Raw genomic sequence first — 19,597 nt, forward strand, 5'->3', positions numbered from 1 at the left:
TATATATATATATATATACGTATACTTTTTCTCACTACAGACATTAACGTCACGTGCAACGATCGCACGTGTGCATTCGCGGAGGATCGTAAATGCGTTGTGGCGCACCGGAGATACGTTAGGATGCAATACTCGTATTTACTTTTCCTACGCGGCCTCACAAAATAATCGCTTCGGCTGCACGAGGTGGTTACGCAACGTGGAAATGGAACACTGACGAACGAAAGATTAGTTACACACTACGAAGCTCTCTGGAGAACGGCACTAATATACATTTGAATATAGACTTGTGCTGAATTCCGGTAGTCTTGCGGATTACCGGATACATATTGTCAATGTGTGTCAATGTATCGTAACAACTCTATACCAATTTATTCATCGATTGATAAATTAATACAATAAAGATTATTGATATATATAAATAATTGAAATCTCGCGATTAAATCACCGATATTAAAAATTCGCTAGAAAAGATAAAAAATACGCGATGAACGTACAAATATAGTTTGTAGAAGATTATATGACAGAAAAAAATCGCGTTAAAAACGGCCCACTGAAATTTGTGTGTTACTTTAACATGAGGAATATGTTAAGAAATTACATGTTAAATTAACATATTCGCCTTGTTAAAGTAATACAAAAATTTCAGTAGATCTTTTTTTAATGCAAATTTTTACCGTGCAAATTTGTACTTCTAAGCTGCAATATATTAACAAGATTTCTTTCTCTCTCTACCATATTAGAACAAAATTTTTAACATTTAAGTTCAGAACTAAATATTTGCAAATACTTTTTCAATCGCACCAGGAAAATATTAATATAAGATTGCATAATATGAAACTCCATATTGTTTCTTCAGCTTGCGTGTAAATCCAACTTTACATTATTGTATCGCCGAAAGAAAGGAAGAGAGAGACGCAGGGTAACGCGGGTCAGTTTGAGCTGACCAATTTGACTCGTCGTTTAAGTCTGTGAGCTTCGATGGAATCATCGTTGATGGCGGAGCCGGTGCAACGCGGCTTTGAGGTTGTTCGCAAGGACGCCCGCATAACTCGCGCACGGTTTTAACTAAACCCGATCGACACCGTCTGCTCGGCGCGCGATTCGAAAGTGCAAAGCGAATCGAAACGACTCCTGTCGTTCATCGATTTGCCTTCTTGTTTGTTCGCGATCGTTCGTTCGATTTCACCATGAAAAAATTCCACTCGTTTGTATGTCCCAATCGCGTCGAAGGAAGATGCGTCATTTCACCGATTAGCCGTCCTTCGAATTTAGACGGATACGCTGTAACATCTCGCGGCATTTTAGAGGTATTAACGTAATATTTGACACAAGTGGTTTACGAGGTTCATAAAGCTACATTAATGAAGGGATCAGGGAGTGTGTCGCGTTTTTTCTGTTAAGGTTGATCTTGGTAGTATATTTCCTTCTTTCACTCGTATCAAGCGATGTTACAATATTTATCGACTTCGAAATCTATTTACAATCTGCACTTAGCGCAAAATATGTGACCATGTTAAGTAATATGTTAGTGTCATTACATAGTAAAAAATTTGATATAAATAACAGTCCACTGGAATTTTTGTGTTATTCTAACATGAAAATATGTACATAAATAAAAAGTACATAATTTGACGTTAAATTAACATATTCATCGTGTTAACTTATCCACCTTGTTAAAGTAACACGAAAATTTCAATGAACCATCACGTACACTTTTTACTGTGTATTGCTTGGTGCGCCTCTGATTACGAGACACGTTTTCTACACACGCGTTCACCTCCGGGTATCTAGCGATTGCTTTCTTATCTGAGAATACATGCATTCAACCGCCGGCGTTAGCAATAAGTTTGAAGAATAGTTTAGAAGCTTTTCCGTTACTTATTTCAATTGATTCTTCGTCTTCGGGCTTCCGTTTACACTGCTTGTAAACACACTATGCGTTTCGTGAATTTAACAACTTTGACTTAATTATTGAAATTTTAAGTGATTGAAAGATATGCGAAACTGTTTGTTAAACGTTTGCTTATCTTTTAAACACCTCCGCTGGTTTACACGGATGGATACATCTGCGTGAAATTATCTTTGCATTTATTAATTTAAATTAATCTCGATATAATTAATTTATTGCGTAATTTTGCTTCTCATGTCTCTGGATGTAAGATTAAGGTTACAAACAAAATTGTTTTTGTACATTAATATCACCCATCGACTTCAGCGTTCGACTTTTGTTTTGATGTTGATGTGTTCTTTCTTGTACATTGAATGTTAGCGTTTGTTTCTCTAATGAGAGATTCCATCGACATCGATTAACTTTGATCGTAGTTCAATTGATCTTTTCAATCTTTGTGTCGGTCTCTCTCTCTCTCTCTCTTTCTTGAAGATTGAAATTGCCTGTGCCAGAGATGCGATAAAGAAACGGTCACGCTACAATTAAATTCAATGTTAACTTCTGTTCTTATTTATAACAATTTTTTATATGTATAAATATATCGATAGAGGACGGATGTTACGTGACGACCACGTATGATCGGATGCGATATCGCCCGTCCTTGCTAATGTTTACAAGTTTATTCGTACACGCATTGTCGACCATTGTACGCTTGCACAACCCACGGCTACTTATTGCCGTGTGGGGATACCCCGCTCGGTAATTACGACACCGGCGAATCTTGATTGCAAACGATACGCATAACGACAAGGTGAGACTAATTAAATCCATCTCAGACAGTCCGATAAAACTTCTCATAGTCGGTATTGCGTCTCTAACTCGCGGCCAGATATTCCTACGGCTGACAAAGTGTCGGAGAGACACGTACGTGCGAAAGAATCGGTCGGTAATATCGACGTAAGGAAGGAACGCGTTGCGTCCCACAAATTGTGTAGATTCGAGCGTAGAAGTAGAACCAAAGAAAGCGGAATAAACAGGACGCTGTGTTAAAAACACACCCGTTGAAACCCGTGTCGCATTCTCACTCGTCCTGCATCCCACGAGACCGGCTCACTCACCGGGGGGCAACCACGGTTTTCGTCACTGCCGTCACCGGCGTGGTAACTGTGTACAGTTCACCGTGCACGCGGAAAAAAGATTCAGACGCGAGAGCCATCCGCGCCTTCTGTTTTCACGGGGGAAACATGTCAAGGTAATAAGACGTTTCATCACACGCGCGCCACATCCTACGAGCGACGTTCATCGCTTGAAATGGAATAATCGCGTGCTGCAGTGGTCTACATCTGTTCCGACGCCTCTTCCTCCGAAGGATCCAGGACGGTCCGGAACGTTCGAGCGGCCGAAAGTTGTTTTTATCTCGTCGTAAGTCTCGTCGTCGTTCTATGACGGACGTTGATCTCCGGCGTCGAAGACCTCTCGCCGGATTCGCACTTTTGCTTCTAACGCCCCCGGGCGCCATCAGGACGAACGCTCCCCTTCGGTGACGTGCGATCTGCGCGACTTCACGCCGATACAGGTCCCGGACGAAATGCCCTCCACCGTCGTCGGGACACCCGAACGGTATATTACCGTTCTAACCGATTCAAACCGGCTTTCACCGGCCGCCGGGCCGGGACGACGAATCGCCTTAATTCCACCGGTTTCTGATACTCGGCCAATCCGTTTTCGCGATCAGGGTTCGCGTCGAGCGGATTTAATCCGCCGCGCTGTGAGAGGCGAGATAAATCGCCGGGCATCTTTGTTGCACCCTCTGATCGTATATCGTGGCCGAACCAGGGACTGAGAAAAATGTTGCGAATAAGAGACACGAGGGTTTGCGAGATTAGGACGTGGTTGGCGAAAAAGAAGATCGCTTTCTACATGAATCCTTGCGACTTATAGAGAAGCGTCGGCCGATTCGCAGATTCGAGAGAAATCGTCTTGGCGACGCTTTATTCTCTACAAGTCTCTATCATCTAGCATCTTATAAGATGTACATTTTCCGATTTTTCTATTTTAACTCTTACCACATTTCTTCGTTCGCGCAAGCAATAGTGTCTCTGAAAGTTACGTATTTTTTCTCGGAAAAACTTTGTGCAACACGGAGGATGCCGATGAATGTTAGTGAAAATTATCCCGTGTAATCTCTCTCTCTCTCTCTCTCTCTCTCTTTCATTCATTCTTTTTTCCCGGCAAATCGATTTACATCTCATTTGCCGCGACGATACCATCGACGGTCTTCGACTTACTTATCGCGCGCCTTGCACTTCGGCGACCTTGTCGCCGTGCAAGAGTATTCGTGCGCGCAGCGCACCGACACCTCGACGAGCAACGGGAGCTCACGGGAACGTCACGTTGATTATTTTGACGTGCGATTATAACGAAGCGTGTCTATCTTCGCGTCGCGTCATTTTCACCGCTAGTGACGCAACGGGCGAGACGCGCGCTTCGCCGTTTCGCACGCGAGTTTCGAACGAGCCGGCCGAAGGTGGTGTTCCGTACAATCCTCGTTAAATTCCCCGCAACGCGCGTGTCGATGTCGCAGTGCGGGGGAAAAATGCTCGCTCAGCTTCGATTGCTTCATCGATCTCCTCTTTTTTACGGACGTAACGGCCCACCGGCTGCGAGATATTTCTTTTTTCCCCCCTCGACGCGTTCGGTTCCGGTCGCTCGGACATTTCAGCTATTTGCACAACGCGCGATTTTTCCGTCCGCGGGCATTCGATCGACGCGGCCCTTAGGCGCGGCACGCTTCTCACCCGTGGAAAAGTCGACTGCGGCGAGATTATCGAGGAACGCAATGGTGGCAATTGTTTTTTTATCGCGCGGGAGATACTCAGCGATTGCTCCGGGAACCGCGCTCAATAAAGATCCGTCGGGCACGTACGAACGAGGTAAAGTCGGCTGCGTTCTGTTATCGGCGTGATAATGCTGCTTTTCCAACGCGCGGCCGTAAAGGAATGGAAATTTCATTCGCCCGGCCTCCAGATTTCGGTGCGTTCTTAGATGTTGCGAGTCACGCGACTGTGAAATGGGAAAGAGGCAAACTTGAAAGTACGAATGAAACATTATGCGATTTTTAATAATAATAATGATCTTTATTAATGGGAGTATCCTTTCTGGAGCTGCACGCACGAATACTCTTGCACAGTATATATAATTAAGAGGTAAATAGACAAGAAAAGAAAGAGTTACTGTTATCCTTTTTCTCTCCCATTTTACGTCGATATAAATGTTATGTACAATAAATGTTGCGCAATTGAATGTAACGTAAATATTAAATCACAAGAGTCGCGAAATACAAATAAACGAGAGAGAGGGAAAGAGGGAGAAGGAGAGAGAGAGAGGAGGTAGTCCTCGCGATTCGACGAGCCGCTCTCCCGGCGACAAGCGCTCGCACGTATCCGCCTTCTTCGTCTCTTCGTCTCTTCGTCTTTGTTTTATTTGTACTTTCTACGCTCGAATCCTGTCACCCTGCCGAGATTTGCGGAGTTCAAAACACAGCCGTAGATCAAGCGGAGCCGCAAGCTGCGCGCGAGTCGCAATTAATACGGGCATATAGATCTCTCTATTTGATTTCGCTCGCAGTGCCTCAGCGGGGACGCTTATTTATCTCGCGAACAGCGGTTCGCGAGTGTGTGTGTTTGTGTAAATGTAGACCACAACTATTCGTTATAATTTTCGTGAGCTTAGATTTCTACGACGATACAAATGTTCGTACGGTCGGGCCCCATTTTTCTCGGTCCCGTTCCCCCTCTTTCTCTTCACTTTTACGCCTCCACCGTGAAGAACGGCGCGCGCAATTACCCGTTCTTTCTCGTTTCTAGTGAAAGATCGTCCGTCACTCGCCGGGCTCGCGGCAATCCCCTCGCAATTAGCATACGCGCCTGGCGGCTGATTTAATATTTTTGTATCCACTCACGCGTATATATTCACACGTACGAGGCGTCCGCCCCTCGCTGCAGACCCGCTCTGAGGATTACGCAGCCTTGCCGTTCTCTCGAAAGGTTGCCGTTTGTCACACCGTATATTCACGTACGCGCTCGCAGACGCCGGACGCGATTTTTGTTTGCGCAGCGGTGTCTCCGAGAAAGTCGTAAATACGGAAAAATAGAATCCGACGGCGCATCTCGTAGAGCATCGCAATTATATTTAATATAGTACGCTATATATGCATACGGCCGTATGCTGGGAGTAACGTAGTGAAGTTACGAGAAAATTAGCGACGGAAATAACGGACGTGTTGATTATGGCACACGTTGCCAAATTCCGCGCGTCTCTAAATTTGTACATTGTGAGGGGAAAAATGTCTAAAAACTAAAAAATATTTCAGTCGCTCTTAACAACATATTTATTTACTTCCAATATATATATATTTATATTGAGAAAAAATGTTTTAAATAAGAAAATATACACTTTCTTAAATCTATAGTTTTGCCTGAAAATAATCGATTATTCTATTTAAATTAAAGAATTTAGATTTAAATAAATATGTTATTTTCCCTCTTAGCGTGTATACTAAGTATTTCGTCTTTGGGAGAGAGAGAGAGAGGGAGAGAGACACGTGTTAGTTGACATTGTTATACGATTATTTAATTGCGATGAAACGCTGAAAAAAGATGGAGGAGAGGTCGTGGTTGAAAATAAATTTTAATTACGACGAAAGGAATTATTGTATTTAATAACTACATTTAATAATAGTATATTCAGGGAGTGGTTACGGCTGCATAAATTTCAGATACGCGCGGGATGCACAGAAGCGGCGATCTGATAAAGAAACAGCACAGGAAGCGATGTGTGTGCGCAATCGTAATATCTCCGCGAAGGGAATAACGTGTGTACGGCAGGCGCCGTGCATGGAGTCGTGCATTGATGTGTACGTGCATCCACGTGCACACACGAACGGCTTGACGCAACCTAAGTGTCTTATTCGCGTCGAAAACGGTGACGAAACTCTCATTTAACGTGGACGTTCGTTAATTACGGACGTAAGAATGTTTTTATTAAGCGCCTCCAGCGCGGGTTGCGGGAATATTGATAATTGATATGTAAGAAAGCACTCAATGATTTTTACCTATTAATTGAAGAAAAAATATTAAAGAAGAGGAAGGATGAACAGTTTTACATTTGATGAATAACTGCACACATGTGTATTTTTGATCGTGCGTTAATAAAATTCACCGCATTACCAGTCGTCAATTATTGCGCAAATATCGTCGATTAATCCACCATTAATCGCCGTCTACAAAACGTTGCAATTTACTCTTTAACTGGTTGCACTTTTCATAAAAACATTATTGATGTATAAGTTGTTTCACAACATTAGCTCTAAACTTCGATGTGTTTCCCGGCGTATGGTTGCGAATGGTTATATTGCTTAATGGAATTTATCATGATTTTCGAATCTTCAACTTTGAATATATTCATATAATTAATTATTATTTTATTAATTCATTATTATTTTTTAGGTACATAGAGAAAAAGATTTCTTTCGATTTAGCATTCGTATTTGTTCGACTTGAGTTTGTTTAATATAAACAACTTAATTTAATAGTGAATATATAATTTTGTTTGAAAAGGTTGTCATTTTATTAGAGTAAATCATGTTGTTTGAAAAAGAATATTATTCGGAGGAAATATTTCGTTCTCAAAAAAATTTTATTTCATTATATATTAATTAAATATTAATAATAATAATATTAAATATTGAATTCCACTGAAAGAAAAAAGAAATTTTTTAATATTTTTCTAATACATTGTTACTTCTTTCAAGTAATTTATTGCTTGTAACAACTATTGTAACGTTTGGTTGCAAATATAAAGAAAATATGTTATTTCATTTAAAGAGATATTTATATTGTTTGAGAAACCAAATAATGTTCTTTGTTTAATTAACATTTATTTGTTGCTTTATTCAAAAAGATAAATTTGTTTCGGTTAAAGAAATTTTATTAAATCCAAAGAAATCTTTTCTCTGTGTAATAAATTAGCGATAATCACACAGAAAAAAAAATTAGTATTAATTCAAGACTATTCATTCTCATATATGAGTAATATGAAGATAAAACTTGTTTACATGAAGAAATTCTACACAGTTCCTGATACAACTGATACAATTCTTAGTTTGAAGATATCGTTCTTTCTATCCGATATTTTTTCCTCTCAATTCGCAAAAATTATTCTCGAATAACAAGAACATGATATTTTTAATTTAAATTTTTAAACTATGTAGAACTTCTTCATGCATGTATAAGAGCAATTTCTATCTTCAAGTAAGATTATATATCCTCGTTTATTTATCAGTATACTAATTTTGAATCGATACCATTTTTGTTCCATGCACATGCGAGCAGCCAATCGCGATCGGTTCAACAACACGTGAATTAACAAACGTTTTTACTTGTGTGTTCAGGTAGCCGACACGTAAAATGGTTGCTTCACAAAACGACGGTGGCAGAAGCATGGGAGGCGGCGGCGGAGGCGGCGGCGGCGGCGGCGACGACACGGTTTACACGGTGACCGTGAGCGGGGTCGGTTATAGAAATGAGGGTTACAAGGACGACGGCACCGACGGCATACCGCCGGAGCCGCAGAAGCCGCCGCAGCTGCCGGCCGCGGACGACGACACGCAGTCGCGGAAGTTCAAGCTGTCGCGCGGCGAAAAGTGGCGCATCCTGAAGAACATCGGCACCGTGTCAATTGCCTTCATGGTGCAGTTCACCGCGTTCCAGGGCACGGCGAATCTGCAGTCGTCGATCAATGCCAGCGACGGCCTCGGTACAGTCTCGCTTTCGGCGATCTACGCCGCCCTGGTGCTCTCTTGCATCTTCGTGCCGACTTTCCTCATCAAGAGGCTCACCGTCAAGTGGACCCTCTGCCTGTCCATGCTGTGCTACGCGCCGTACATCGGCTCCCAATTCTATCCCAAGTTCTACACCCTGGTGCCGGCCGGCGTTCTCCTCGGTCTCGGCGCCGCGCCCATGTGGGCCGCCAAGGCCACGTATCTCACGCAGGTCGGCGGCGTCTACGCCAAGATCACCGACCAGCCGATCGACGCCATCGTCGTGCGGTTCTTCGGCTTCTTCTTCCTGGCGTGGCAGACGGCCGAGCTCTGGGGCAACCTTATCTCCTCGCTCGGTAAGTGCACAACTTCTCAAAGTTCTGACACATCCTCGCCCACCTTCTTGTCGTAATATCTTGAAAATAGGACAAAAGATTATGTATCGAGCCTCGATGACGCGGGTATAATAATGAACGAAACTTGTCAAGTGGTAAAGATAAGCATATGGACGTGGAATGGCGATGCATGCGCGGAAATTAAATTAGCCTTGAATCAGAAATAAATGTTCTCACGTATAAGCAAGAATATTATAATCTTCTTAGAAGATATTCTGCTCCTTTAGTCTTGAAGCGAGTTCAAGTAATACTTCTTGCATCGGTATAAATTCAATCGAATCGAGACTAAAAGTCTCCTGAGAAAATTATGATATTTTTGTTTATGTATGGGAATATATATTCTTGATTTATGACTAATTTTTTTCCACGTGCTATTAACACTTTCGCAGCCGTTGATTCTTTCACTTTTCCAAAACTGATAGCCGTGTATAACGAAATGAAATCTGTAGCTGGTTGCCGCAGAGTTCTGTCGTTAAAATAAAAATAACAATTAAAAAGACTTGCTTTAAGATATCATGTTTATAACTATTTGTTATTTGCAGTTATACATATATAAAGGTAAAATTAATTATACATTTTTGCATAAATATATAAATTAATATTTCTTTTTTATATGATAATTTTGAAAACCTTTATCTCGTAAAGGAACTCTGCAATATTTACATATGTAAACAAATTTATTGGATTTTCAGGTTAAAATTCATTTCGACTCTATTAAAATTCACTTTGATTAATTTGAATTTAAAATATAAAAAAACGTGCTACTACATCAGCGGCAACCAGTTGCAGATTTTAAAAAGACGTAGTAGCACGTCAACAGCGACCAATTACAGTTTATGAAGAGAGGTACTACGTCGAAGCTGCGAATATATTAAGATTCTTCGATTGTCTTGATTAGAGTCAATCTTTTAGTCGTGTGTTTGCGCGCACATAATTAATAGTTGTTACAAGGCCCAATTATATTATTGACGCTTCGCGATGAGTGAATTCCCGCGGATGAAAATATCGAATGTTCATTCGTCGAAACCAGCAATAATTGATTCATTTTTACGTGCCTCGACGTACCTTGACGTGCCTTGACACGTCATACTGAACCAGTGTCCGCGCGCGCACACGCTTTCGCTAAAGCAGTTCTCCTTGTTGTCACTCGCGAGTAATAGAGATATTCTAAACATTTCAATAACATGCATCTTAATACTATCGTCGTCTGTTTTTCACGCTCAGTTGACAGTGGTTACAATATATTTGTTAATTACCGCGCAAACACGTCCCATGAAATGTGTGTGCACAATTGTGCTCGTATCATTTGGCTTATCAGCTTAGATTACGCACATCCAATAAATGGCTCTCGCGGCCAAATGTGAATCGCTGCTATAATTACAAAGTAGAATATCACAGGCGCCTTATTTAACATTGAATTCGCCGGAATTTCGGACAATTAAACTACACGTTTCTCACATTGTAAAAAAATAACATTTCAAACGACTTTGGAATTTCGTACGTGAAAATGTAAATTCTGTCGTAACCCTTCCTCCGGATTCTCCAGGACAATAGCCGACTAAAATATGAGAAGTAAAAGTACCTTAGGATACCTTAAGAGAAAAGGTGGAAAATATCTTCCCCGCCACACACAAGTCGATCATTTCCTCGAGTTTCGTGCGCCGGTACGCGACACGTGTGCGACTACTAGTAGAAACAGACGTTACGGTCGGCCGACGGTCGGGTCGAACGCTCGATCTTTCCACTGGCGCGCGTTTCCATCCTCGCACCTTCGCACACCTTGCGCGCGCATAGTGTGCGAGGGACAACGGCAGTCGGTGAGGGACTCGCTCGAGCGAGAGAGGCCGTGAAAGAGAGAGGGACGGAGGGGGAGCAGCGTCTCGCAGTCGCGGGAAGAAACGAGATTTATCCGGTATAAACCCGCGGTGGTCGGTTTCCGTACTACCTCGTACGCATTCCCCGATACCACCGCGTGCGCCTCCGCGCGCGTTCCACGAGATATCATTGTACGCCGGTCCGTGTTATTCGTGTGTGCGAAGAAACGTTTCTTCGATTTCTTCGCCCGTTGAACCGCGCCTCGAATGTATTCGAACTGACGCCATTTCGGACGGGTCCCGTGAGATCCGTGGAAACGCGGTCTCTAGTCGATTCGATTGTTGCGACGACGATGCGTAGCTCGAGTTGTATTCGCACGTCCGTACTCGAAATTAATTTCAAATTAAGGCTGGGAACCATTGATTTCAAGCGAGGTCGATTGTTTCGAGACGCGAAATTATGACGCGCGCGTTCACTCGGGACTTTTCGTTTCACTTCCTCTCTTCCCACACGTAGACGCTTGGGTGTCGCGAATTTATGAAATCTAGAATTGCATCACGCTGTGCGTACGAAAATGTCGCCCGGTTCGCGCATTAATAAACGGCCTAGATAGATAATGAGTCGAGGATAAAGCGTTATATAAAATATAGCACTCGATATTGAACGACGCTGATGTTTGTTAAATATATTTTTAATACAACAACAGCAGCGGATTTTTTCGTACTTGCGGAAGTATAACACCAGACGAGTACGGATGATGCGATGTGCGGAGATCGGCCGTTTCGTTAAGTCATTGCGCGTGAGTTGAGAAAAATCGGTGTCATTGGCGCCAGGTAATATTCGCAAATACGCGACAAAGGTCAAGATTGTTTTGAGTCCTTGTCGAGGTCAACACGTTGTACGCAATATTATAACGATGAATATGTCGGCACGAAGGCTACGAACAGGTAGAACAGAATATTTCCTGGAAATCGGCAAGAGATCACAGTGCGGAATGATTCGGTAACACTTTTACGTGCAGGCGTGAATTTTTTCCGCGTTATGACATCGATTATAGCAGAATGGTTGGTATGGCGTGCATCGATCGCACTTATATAACGAGGTGAATTATCGCACAAGATCCGGTTTATTTTCTCCCGCGAGTTACGCGCGAATTAACATTTTAATCATTTTAATTACACAGAAAATTATGATAAATTATAATTATATACCGCGTCCCTGAACCCGCGATCTTAATTTCAACGCTCTTCGATGTGTCGGGGACTTAATTTTTCTTGCAGAAAAAAATCCTAAGGAAGGTCATCACTTGCAATCCTTTAATTTTAAATATCTCGATATTAAGCGCCCGCGATCTGGTTATATCTTAATTGCATCCTAAAACTCAATTTGTGGAATACTCCTTATTCTTTACTCTTTAAAGCCCACACGTTGCTCCCATTGAGGTAAAACACAATTTATAAGATCGTCTTAAAGGACGTTTTTAGTGAACAATTTTTTGGCCCGAATAAAATTGATCGTGGAAAAGTACGATTTTCCAAATATATATTACGTATATAATTACGTACATTGGGCGTTTGAGGTATAAAAATAAGAAAGTATTCAAATTGTTTTATTTAAAAAATAGTTATTTTCCGCTGGTTTATAACATGGTCGAAGAACAACGGGCAGAAAAACATCGGGAAAAAATTTTCATGAATAAAATATACTTATATATTTTCATAAATAATTTTATATGAATCCGTGCATCGATTTCAAGACGCGGAGCAATTTTGCTCTACATTGCACATATTGGTTTTCAGCTGGAAAAACATTTCACTAGTTAAAATGAAGAATATAGCTTTATTTGGGATGGATTGATAATATCATATCGACGGAAGCATTATTTTGCCGACAGACGAAATTTGGGGAAGGCCCAAATTAATGTACATTATTATGTACACCGGGCCTTAAAGAGTTAACCGTTCTCCTTGAGTCTGTTAACAGGAAACGAAACGAGCAAGAAACCGCTAAAAGATCCGTCATTAAAGGTAATCTCAGCAATCATGCATGCACGTGCGAAACGACATTTTTATGTGGACGTTGGCACGCTTATGTACGTTCCGCGCTTTCCACTCTCCGTTAACACGTGCTCGGTTACGGACACTCTCTATTACACGATCATTTTTCCACCGTCGAAAATATAGACATCCATCATCGCTCTTCGTTAAGAGACTCCTCGTGGCCTTTCGTAGCTTCGCTAAAACAACCGGTTCGCGATATCTTCCTTGCGTTTTTCCGTCGATCGCGACACGCATTACTCCGTCGATCGCGTGACTCGGCTGCGAACAATTTCCGTGCGAACAATCCTCGTGCGTGCTCGCACGACGGCAGAAGCCGTCGGGCGCCGTTAAGAAGCGGACTTTTCCGACAATCGAAGACGATAAGTAGGGAAGATCGTAAACGCGGCATAATATTATTAGCGCCGGTACGGTGAAAGTTCTCGCCGGCTTGGCGGCGTGTGCGTAGCGAATTAGCCGGCGTAAATTCCAGAATAGCGATAAGTTTCCTTATAGAATTGCCGATTAGTTCCCGTCTTGAAATTATCTCGTAAAAACAACACCGTACGAAATTTCGAATGAGGCACCTCAGGAAACGCATTAGGTTGGCCGGGAATCGCGCGCGGCAGTAGTTCCGGTCGACGACTTAGCCGGCGTGAAGCGCACCCGGCCGATCGATTTTTCGCAGCGACGCGCAACACACGTCGTGGTCGTTCGAGATTTTTTCTATAATAAGAATCTGATCACCGTCGCTGTGACCGTCGTAAATTTCGTAGGTGGCAAATCTTTGCTTGCATCGTCACTGTTTGGTTAAAATTACCGGAATTAATTAATGTGAAAATTATCGGAAGTTCACAGCCATAATACGGGAAACATCCAGATTATTATTAAAATGAGCAAACCAAAATAAATTAAAAATTAATTACAATATAAACCATACAAACTCACTTTTCTCCTTTAATACTCTTCGTAAATTTCGTAGGTGGCAAATCTTTGCTTGTATCGTCACTCAACTGATAACTTTCGTTGCTTTACAGCAAGAGACACGAATCGACGCAAGTCTAATTAGATCATTTGTTATAATCATCATCCTTATTTTGCATTTGGCAAAGAGAAGGATAATATAACTTAGACTTGTGTTGACTTTTATTATTTGCTAGAAAGCAGCGAAGTCTTTGACATCATCCCAACCGGAAATTGACTCAAACATGGCAAAGCCAATCAAAAATCAGACATACGGTGTCTAGATTCTTATTATAGAAATTCTAATCGTCGTGGACACGTCGTACAATATCAAATTCCTTGACAAGTTCGAAGAGCTTTTTCCTCTCGTCGACCTTCACGCCTGTTACGTATGCGGTAATAACGACGCGTGTTTCCAGCGGATCGTTGTATTTCGGGGCGCGTAGCGCGAGTCCTAGTCGACGTACCCGATTTAACTCGGCACGTCGAATACCAATGAGATCCTTCGAGAAGATTCCGCGCAAACGAGCACATTCGAACGCGCCTCGTGCGCTTCCTCATTGGCTCGAACGTACAGCTGCGTGGGCAGCGTTTGCACAGCTGCGGGGGAATTTCTTTCTCGCGATTATTTGCGCTTCGCGCTGCACCTCGCCGAGCGGTTCAGTGATTTCCGCCTGTCTATGTGTCGTCAATTTTTCCGTCGACCCGATTCACTGTCACGGACGAAACAACTCGAATATTTCTGGCATGGTGCACAATATATATATACGGATATCCGAAATAATGCGTTAACGGAACATCAGTTTACATCGGGTTAATTAGCATCTAAAAATTAGCAGCTAAAGGCCCCCGACCCAACGAAATATTCTGGTTATCGAAATTATGCCAGCACTCTTCGTAAGTTTCATATTCAAGATTCATATTTTCATATATAAGCAAGAATATATAATCTCATACGAAGATAAAACTTGTTTACATGAAGAGATTACATATAATTCCACTAGAGATATCATATTCTTGTTATTTAAGAATAATTTTCACGAACTGAGGGGAAAAAAATATTGGATGGAATAAATATTTTAAATCTAAAAATTGCATCCGTTCGAAAATATCGTCCTTTTTACCCGATACTTTTTCTTTTCAATTTGTAAAAATTATTCTCGAATAACAAGAATATGGTTTTTTTAGTGGAACTATAAAGTATTTTTTCACGTATATAAGAGCGAGTTTCATTTTCATATAAAATTATACGTTTTTGCTTATATATAAAAATGTGAATATTGAATCGATATTAATTTTTTTTCTCCGGGCGTTGTCAAAGAACACGTTGACGAAAACGAATACATATCGTGTCTTTCAGCAGTAACGGGTCGTTATTTATATCTTATAAAGGTCTTTCGATTTCACGCGCGTCGCAAGGGAGAACACATCAATTACGATGCATCTCTGTTGAAGTGCAACCGTGACCTCGATGTCCGATACTGCCTCCATTGGGACGAGTCGACATGCATGATCGATTTTTCGAACGAGAAAAAGTTCAGAATGATGGGTGTACGCGGAACTTTATCCGAATGATAATTCGCAATAGCTTAAATCGTTCTACGTGCAAAAAAAGAAATAAAAGTAAACGTACGTACTATTGAAGTAATTGCTTGCAAAGTATTGTGACTTTGATGTTGGCGCAGGTGATTAATTCATCTGTCGAGAACGACGGAACGACTTTCATGATTGAATTAACGGTTACTTTATAAAGACAATATTTCCTATTACACACTGCGTTCCTCGTGAGTGATGTTTCCCTGTCGCACGAGAGTGGTATCACTCACTGTGTATATTCGAATTATGGAATTCGCGAGGAATCGAATACGTGGGGCGATTAGGGAAGAGCCTCGTCAGCTAGGTGAAATTCGCTCATGAAATACTGATTTACGAGGAGTACGAGCTCGCTCACGCGCGTGCGTTCTCTTCCTCGTGTCCTGACTCTCGAGCAACGTTCAGCAACGAAGAGTTAATACGTTTCCGGTACGGCGTAATAGGTCAACCTCTCGACTTCTCGCTCGCACATCTTCACCACTTGCGATTCTTCGCTCATAATTTGCTCGCGCACGGCGAACTGATGTAATCGCCGTGATGATAAATCGTTACTCGTGAGTTGTTATTATAATTTATTATGTTATTATTAATGTAAATTTTTTTTCGCGCGTGTTTTTCATGTTATTTGCTCGTTCAGGCACGTGACTTCATTTGTATTTTCACTTCGTGAAACAGATAGTGCTCGCTATTTATATCAAACTCCTGATATATACGTTCCTGGCTGTTAATTAAAATGAAATTAAAAATATTATAAACATTTTATTCAGTCTTCCGATTTGACCAGTTACATTTTTGGAAAAAAAAAAACAAGTCGTAGCTGCTGAATTAAGTGTATCTTTAAGTAAGAGATGTCGTAATATTCCTTGATAATCGATTTTTTTTTTAGAAAAATAATATCAACGCACTTAAAATGTCGCTAATAAACATCAGAGAGGAATAATGTTGTTTTGCCATGGAGAGCCATTTGCATAATTTAGGCTCATCTTTTTTTTTTTTTTTTTAAACTGCAGCTTCAGAACAAAACAGATCTCGGCAGATTCGAATTTTTCTCCAATGAAGATGTTTACTGTACAGGAGTGCGATGTCTGATGGAGGCGCCTTCTTGCGTCAGACATCCTATAATCGAGACGTGGTATCAGTTCTAGACTAGATATCCCGCAAGTGGTAAACCGTAGAACAAAGCTTGTGTGTGACTCCTTTCGCGGATATTCACTTTCGAAGAAACGTCAAAAGTCATCTGCCATTAAACAGAGACAGAACGGCGGGACTTAGCGGATCCCCGTTAAATGAGCGAAAAGAAAAGCCGGGTGTAAATTCGACGAAGTTCGACAGTGAAAGCGCAAATATCCGTACGCTACTGAGAGAGATCACTTTCAAATTGTTGCAGTATTGAGCGACGGCGGCCACGGCGGCGGCGGTGGCGGCAGCAGCAGCAACAGCACGGGCAGCTGGGACAAGATCAAGCTGTGCGGCGCTGATTTCTGCATCCTCGGCAACGGGGGTCACGAGAACCTAGAACGGCCGCCGGAGTCTGAGATCTACGAGATCTCTGCGATCTACCTCACCTGCATCATCGTCGCGGTGATCATCGTCGCGCTGTTCGTCGATCCGCTCTCCAGGTGGGTGCCAGATAGCCGGGACGAAAGTTGTCTCTGAAAATATTAATCGATCGACAGCTTCTTTTTTATTCCCCGTCCTTTTTTTCTTCCTTTTCTTTTTTTGTCGCGCGTCGGCCGACTTAATGCCGTCGTCGTCGCCAACGTCGTAATATCTCGCGACGGAAATTCCGCCACGGAATCGCGCGCCAGCCCGGCAAGGACAGTAGAGAGTAGCAAAAGCCTGGCGAACCTGGTTGCCTACTTTTTTTCGGCATGACGCCAGTAAATTGAGATAACGCGTCGTATGTTAATAGGCCGGATTTACATATTCATACACACGCAAGCCGGAGATACCGCCGAATCGATTCGCTCGCCAATATCGTAACTCTTCGAAGCGATATTGGAGCACCGGTGTTCCGTGTATCGCCTCGAGGAGTTATAATCCCACTGTTTGTTTATGATGAACGTTAGAGACCGCTTGGGGGAATCACCGTCCATCCGCTTGCTAGATAGCAATGAAACTGCGCAAATTTTAGACGCAATCTCTTTCTCATTCCTCGAATTACCGATTCCGGTACCACACGGTACCGACACGGTGAGAAAAAATTACCGATAGCTATTAAAAGTCATAAATATGCATGGAGCAAACGAAAAAGTGGAATTAAGGAAGCAGCTCTTGAATTTCGAAACGACGGTTTCGCTTGTCAAAAATGTAAATTTAGCCTGAGTAGAATTATTTAACGTTATAAATAAAGATTGGGAGAGAATTTTGACGCCTTCAGCTGCAAAAAAGTGGAAATACATAATGAGATTTCAGCTTTATTGGAAGTTTGCTGCAAAAATTATCAGAATCTTAATTAGTAAATTATTTCGGAAAGTTGCAAGTTATTACGAGAGAAATGATAGCCTCTAATTATATTTTTGCTGGTTATGAATTCAGACAAATCGTCGAGAAATATATATTCTTTCGACTTGACTTTTCAAGGTTTATTACACGGAAAAATAATTAATATCAATTTAAGACCTATATTCTCACATATAAGCAAAAATATATAATGTTGTATGAAGATAAAACTTGCCTACTAAGGAAACTCTATATAGTTCCATTAAAAAATATCGTATTCAAATTATTCAAAAATAATCTTTATGAATTAAGAGGAAGAAATATTGAATGGAAAGAACGATATCTTGAAACCAGTACAATTCTTAATTTGAAAATATCGTTCTTTTCATCCAATATTTTTTCCTCTCAATTTAGGAAAAGGAAATTATTCTTGAATAATAAGAATATATATGATATTTTTCATCTTTTTTCACGTATAAGAGCGATTTTTATCTTCATATTATAAGATTGCTTATACATGAGAATACATGATACCTAAATTGATATTGATTCTTTCCCGTGTAATTTTTTTCTTTTTAAAGTATCGCGTGATATCTAAGGTTTCGCGCGACGCTTTCGCTCTTCGAGCGCTCGTTCGTTGAAGCTGTTTTGGTCGGGCTTCAATTTGCGTGCGCGAGCAAACGCGAAGCATCAGACGAATTAGTAAGTGGCTTCCTCGGCGCTCTCCCACGACGTTGAGACAAACACTTTGTCCCATCAGTGTTTACCACGGCGTCGATCTACGCGAGTGGGATGCGAAACTCGGTCCGCATCGCAAAGAAACTTGTAATTGCACGCCGGGCTAACAATAAAGCCTAATTGCAAAGGTGGAGCGTACCTGCAATTATCCACCGCATGAAAAGTGACACGCGCGGGATGTAACACAGAGGCCTCTCCCGTTCGTACCAGGCCGCGTTATCGCCGCTCACCATCGCTGAAAATGATATATTTTATCCGCGATTTCGCGCACTATGAATTGCGTAGCTCAAACCTGTCATCGTGCTCGCAGTCGCCTTACGGATATACGGCAACGTCGAACGATCGCGCCTTGTGTTTTCGAAATAGAGCGAAGGTCTCTATCGCTTTCGACTTGATAAGCGCGCAGTCGGTTGTTTTGGTGCCGTGTCGTTGACCCTCCGCGAGAATATTCCCCGTCGAGAGGTGAAAGAAGAAAGACCGTTTTGCGCGTGAGAATATCGCGGTAAATGAATCGGTCGTTTTCGTTTCGAGGGAAAGAGAGCACAGTGTGTGATAAGAACAAAAGTCTCTTCCGAAGTCGGTGAAAGCTCACGTTTATCGTTGGATGTCTTTTTCTCATCGAAGATCACCGCCACCAGAAGTTTCATGCACTTTTCGAGCAGTTACTGGACAGTTCATTGACTTCTCTTCAGTAACTGAGAAGTGAAACTATTTTGGCTCCCAATCGAGATGTAACGCTTTTCGTGTAGTTATTGCGCGAAAGATGCGCGAATCCATTTACCGAAGGAAAATAGAACGATAAATGGACAACAAACTATTCAATTGATTAATAAGCAAATTCGTTGAATTGAAATGCGTTTTATCGTAGTAAAAATATCCCTGAATAAAACTCTATCAAATTCTT

At 41.8% G+C, this 19,597-nt stretch overlaps 1 protein-coding gene across 2 annotated transcripts in view; it reads left to right on the top strand.

The window, feature by feature from the left end:
* LOC106750899 (UNC93-like protein) overlaps window positions 1–19,597 on the top strand; it is a 61,873-nt gene that overhangs the window by 14,071 nt on the left and 28,205 nt on the right. The window contains exons 2-3 of one of the 2 annotated variants that reach the window (XM_014631518.1): window positions 8,343–9,067; window positions 16,901–17,132. In XM_014631518.1, the coding sequence (XP_014487004.1) occupies window positions 8,359–9,067; window positions 16,901–17,132 (941 nt within the window). In that variant the 5' untranslated portion in view covers window positions 8,343–8,358. Of the gene's footprint in view, window positions 1–8,234; window positions 9,068–16,900; window positions 17,133–19,597 lie in introns of those variants that run through there. The other variant, XM_014631519.1, reaches the window with a different exon arrangement.

Source organism: Dinoponera quadriceps, unplaced genomic scaffold, assembly GCF_001313825.1.
Source record: "Dinoponera quadriceps isolate SergipeBrazil2010 unplaced genomic scaffold, ASM131382v1 scaffold4681, whole genome shotgun sequence".
In the NCBI taxonomy this organism is placed as follows: domain Eukaryota; kingdom Metazoa; phylum Arthropoda; class Insecta; order Hymenoptera; family Formicidae; genus Dinoponera; species Dinoponera quadriceps.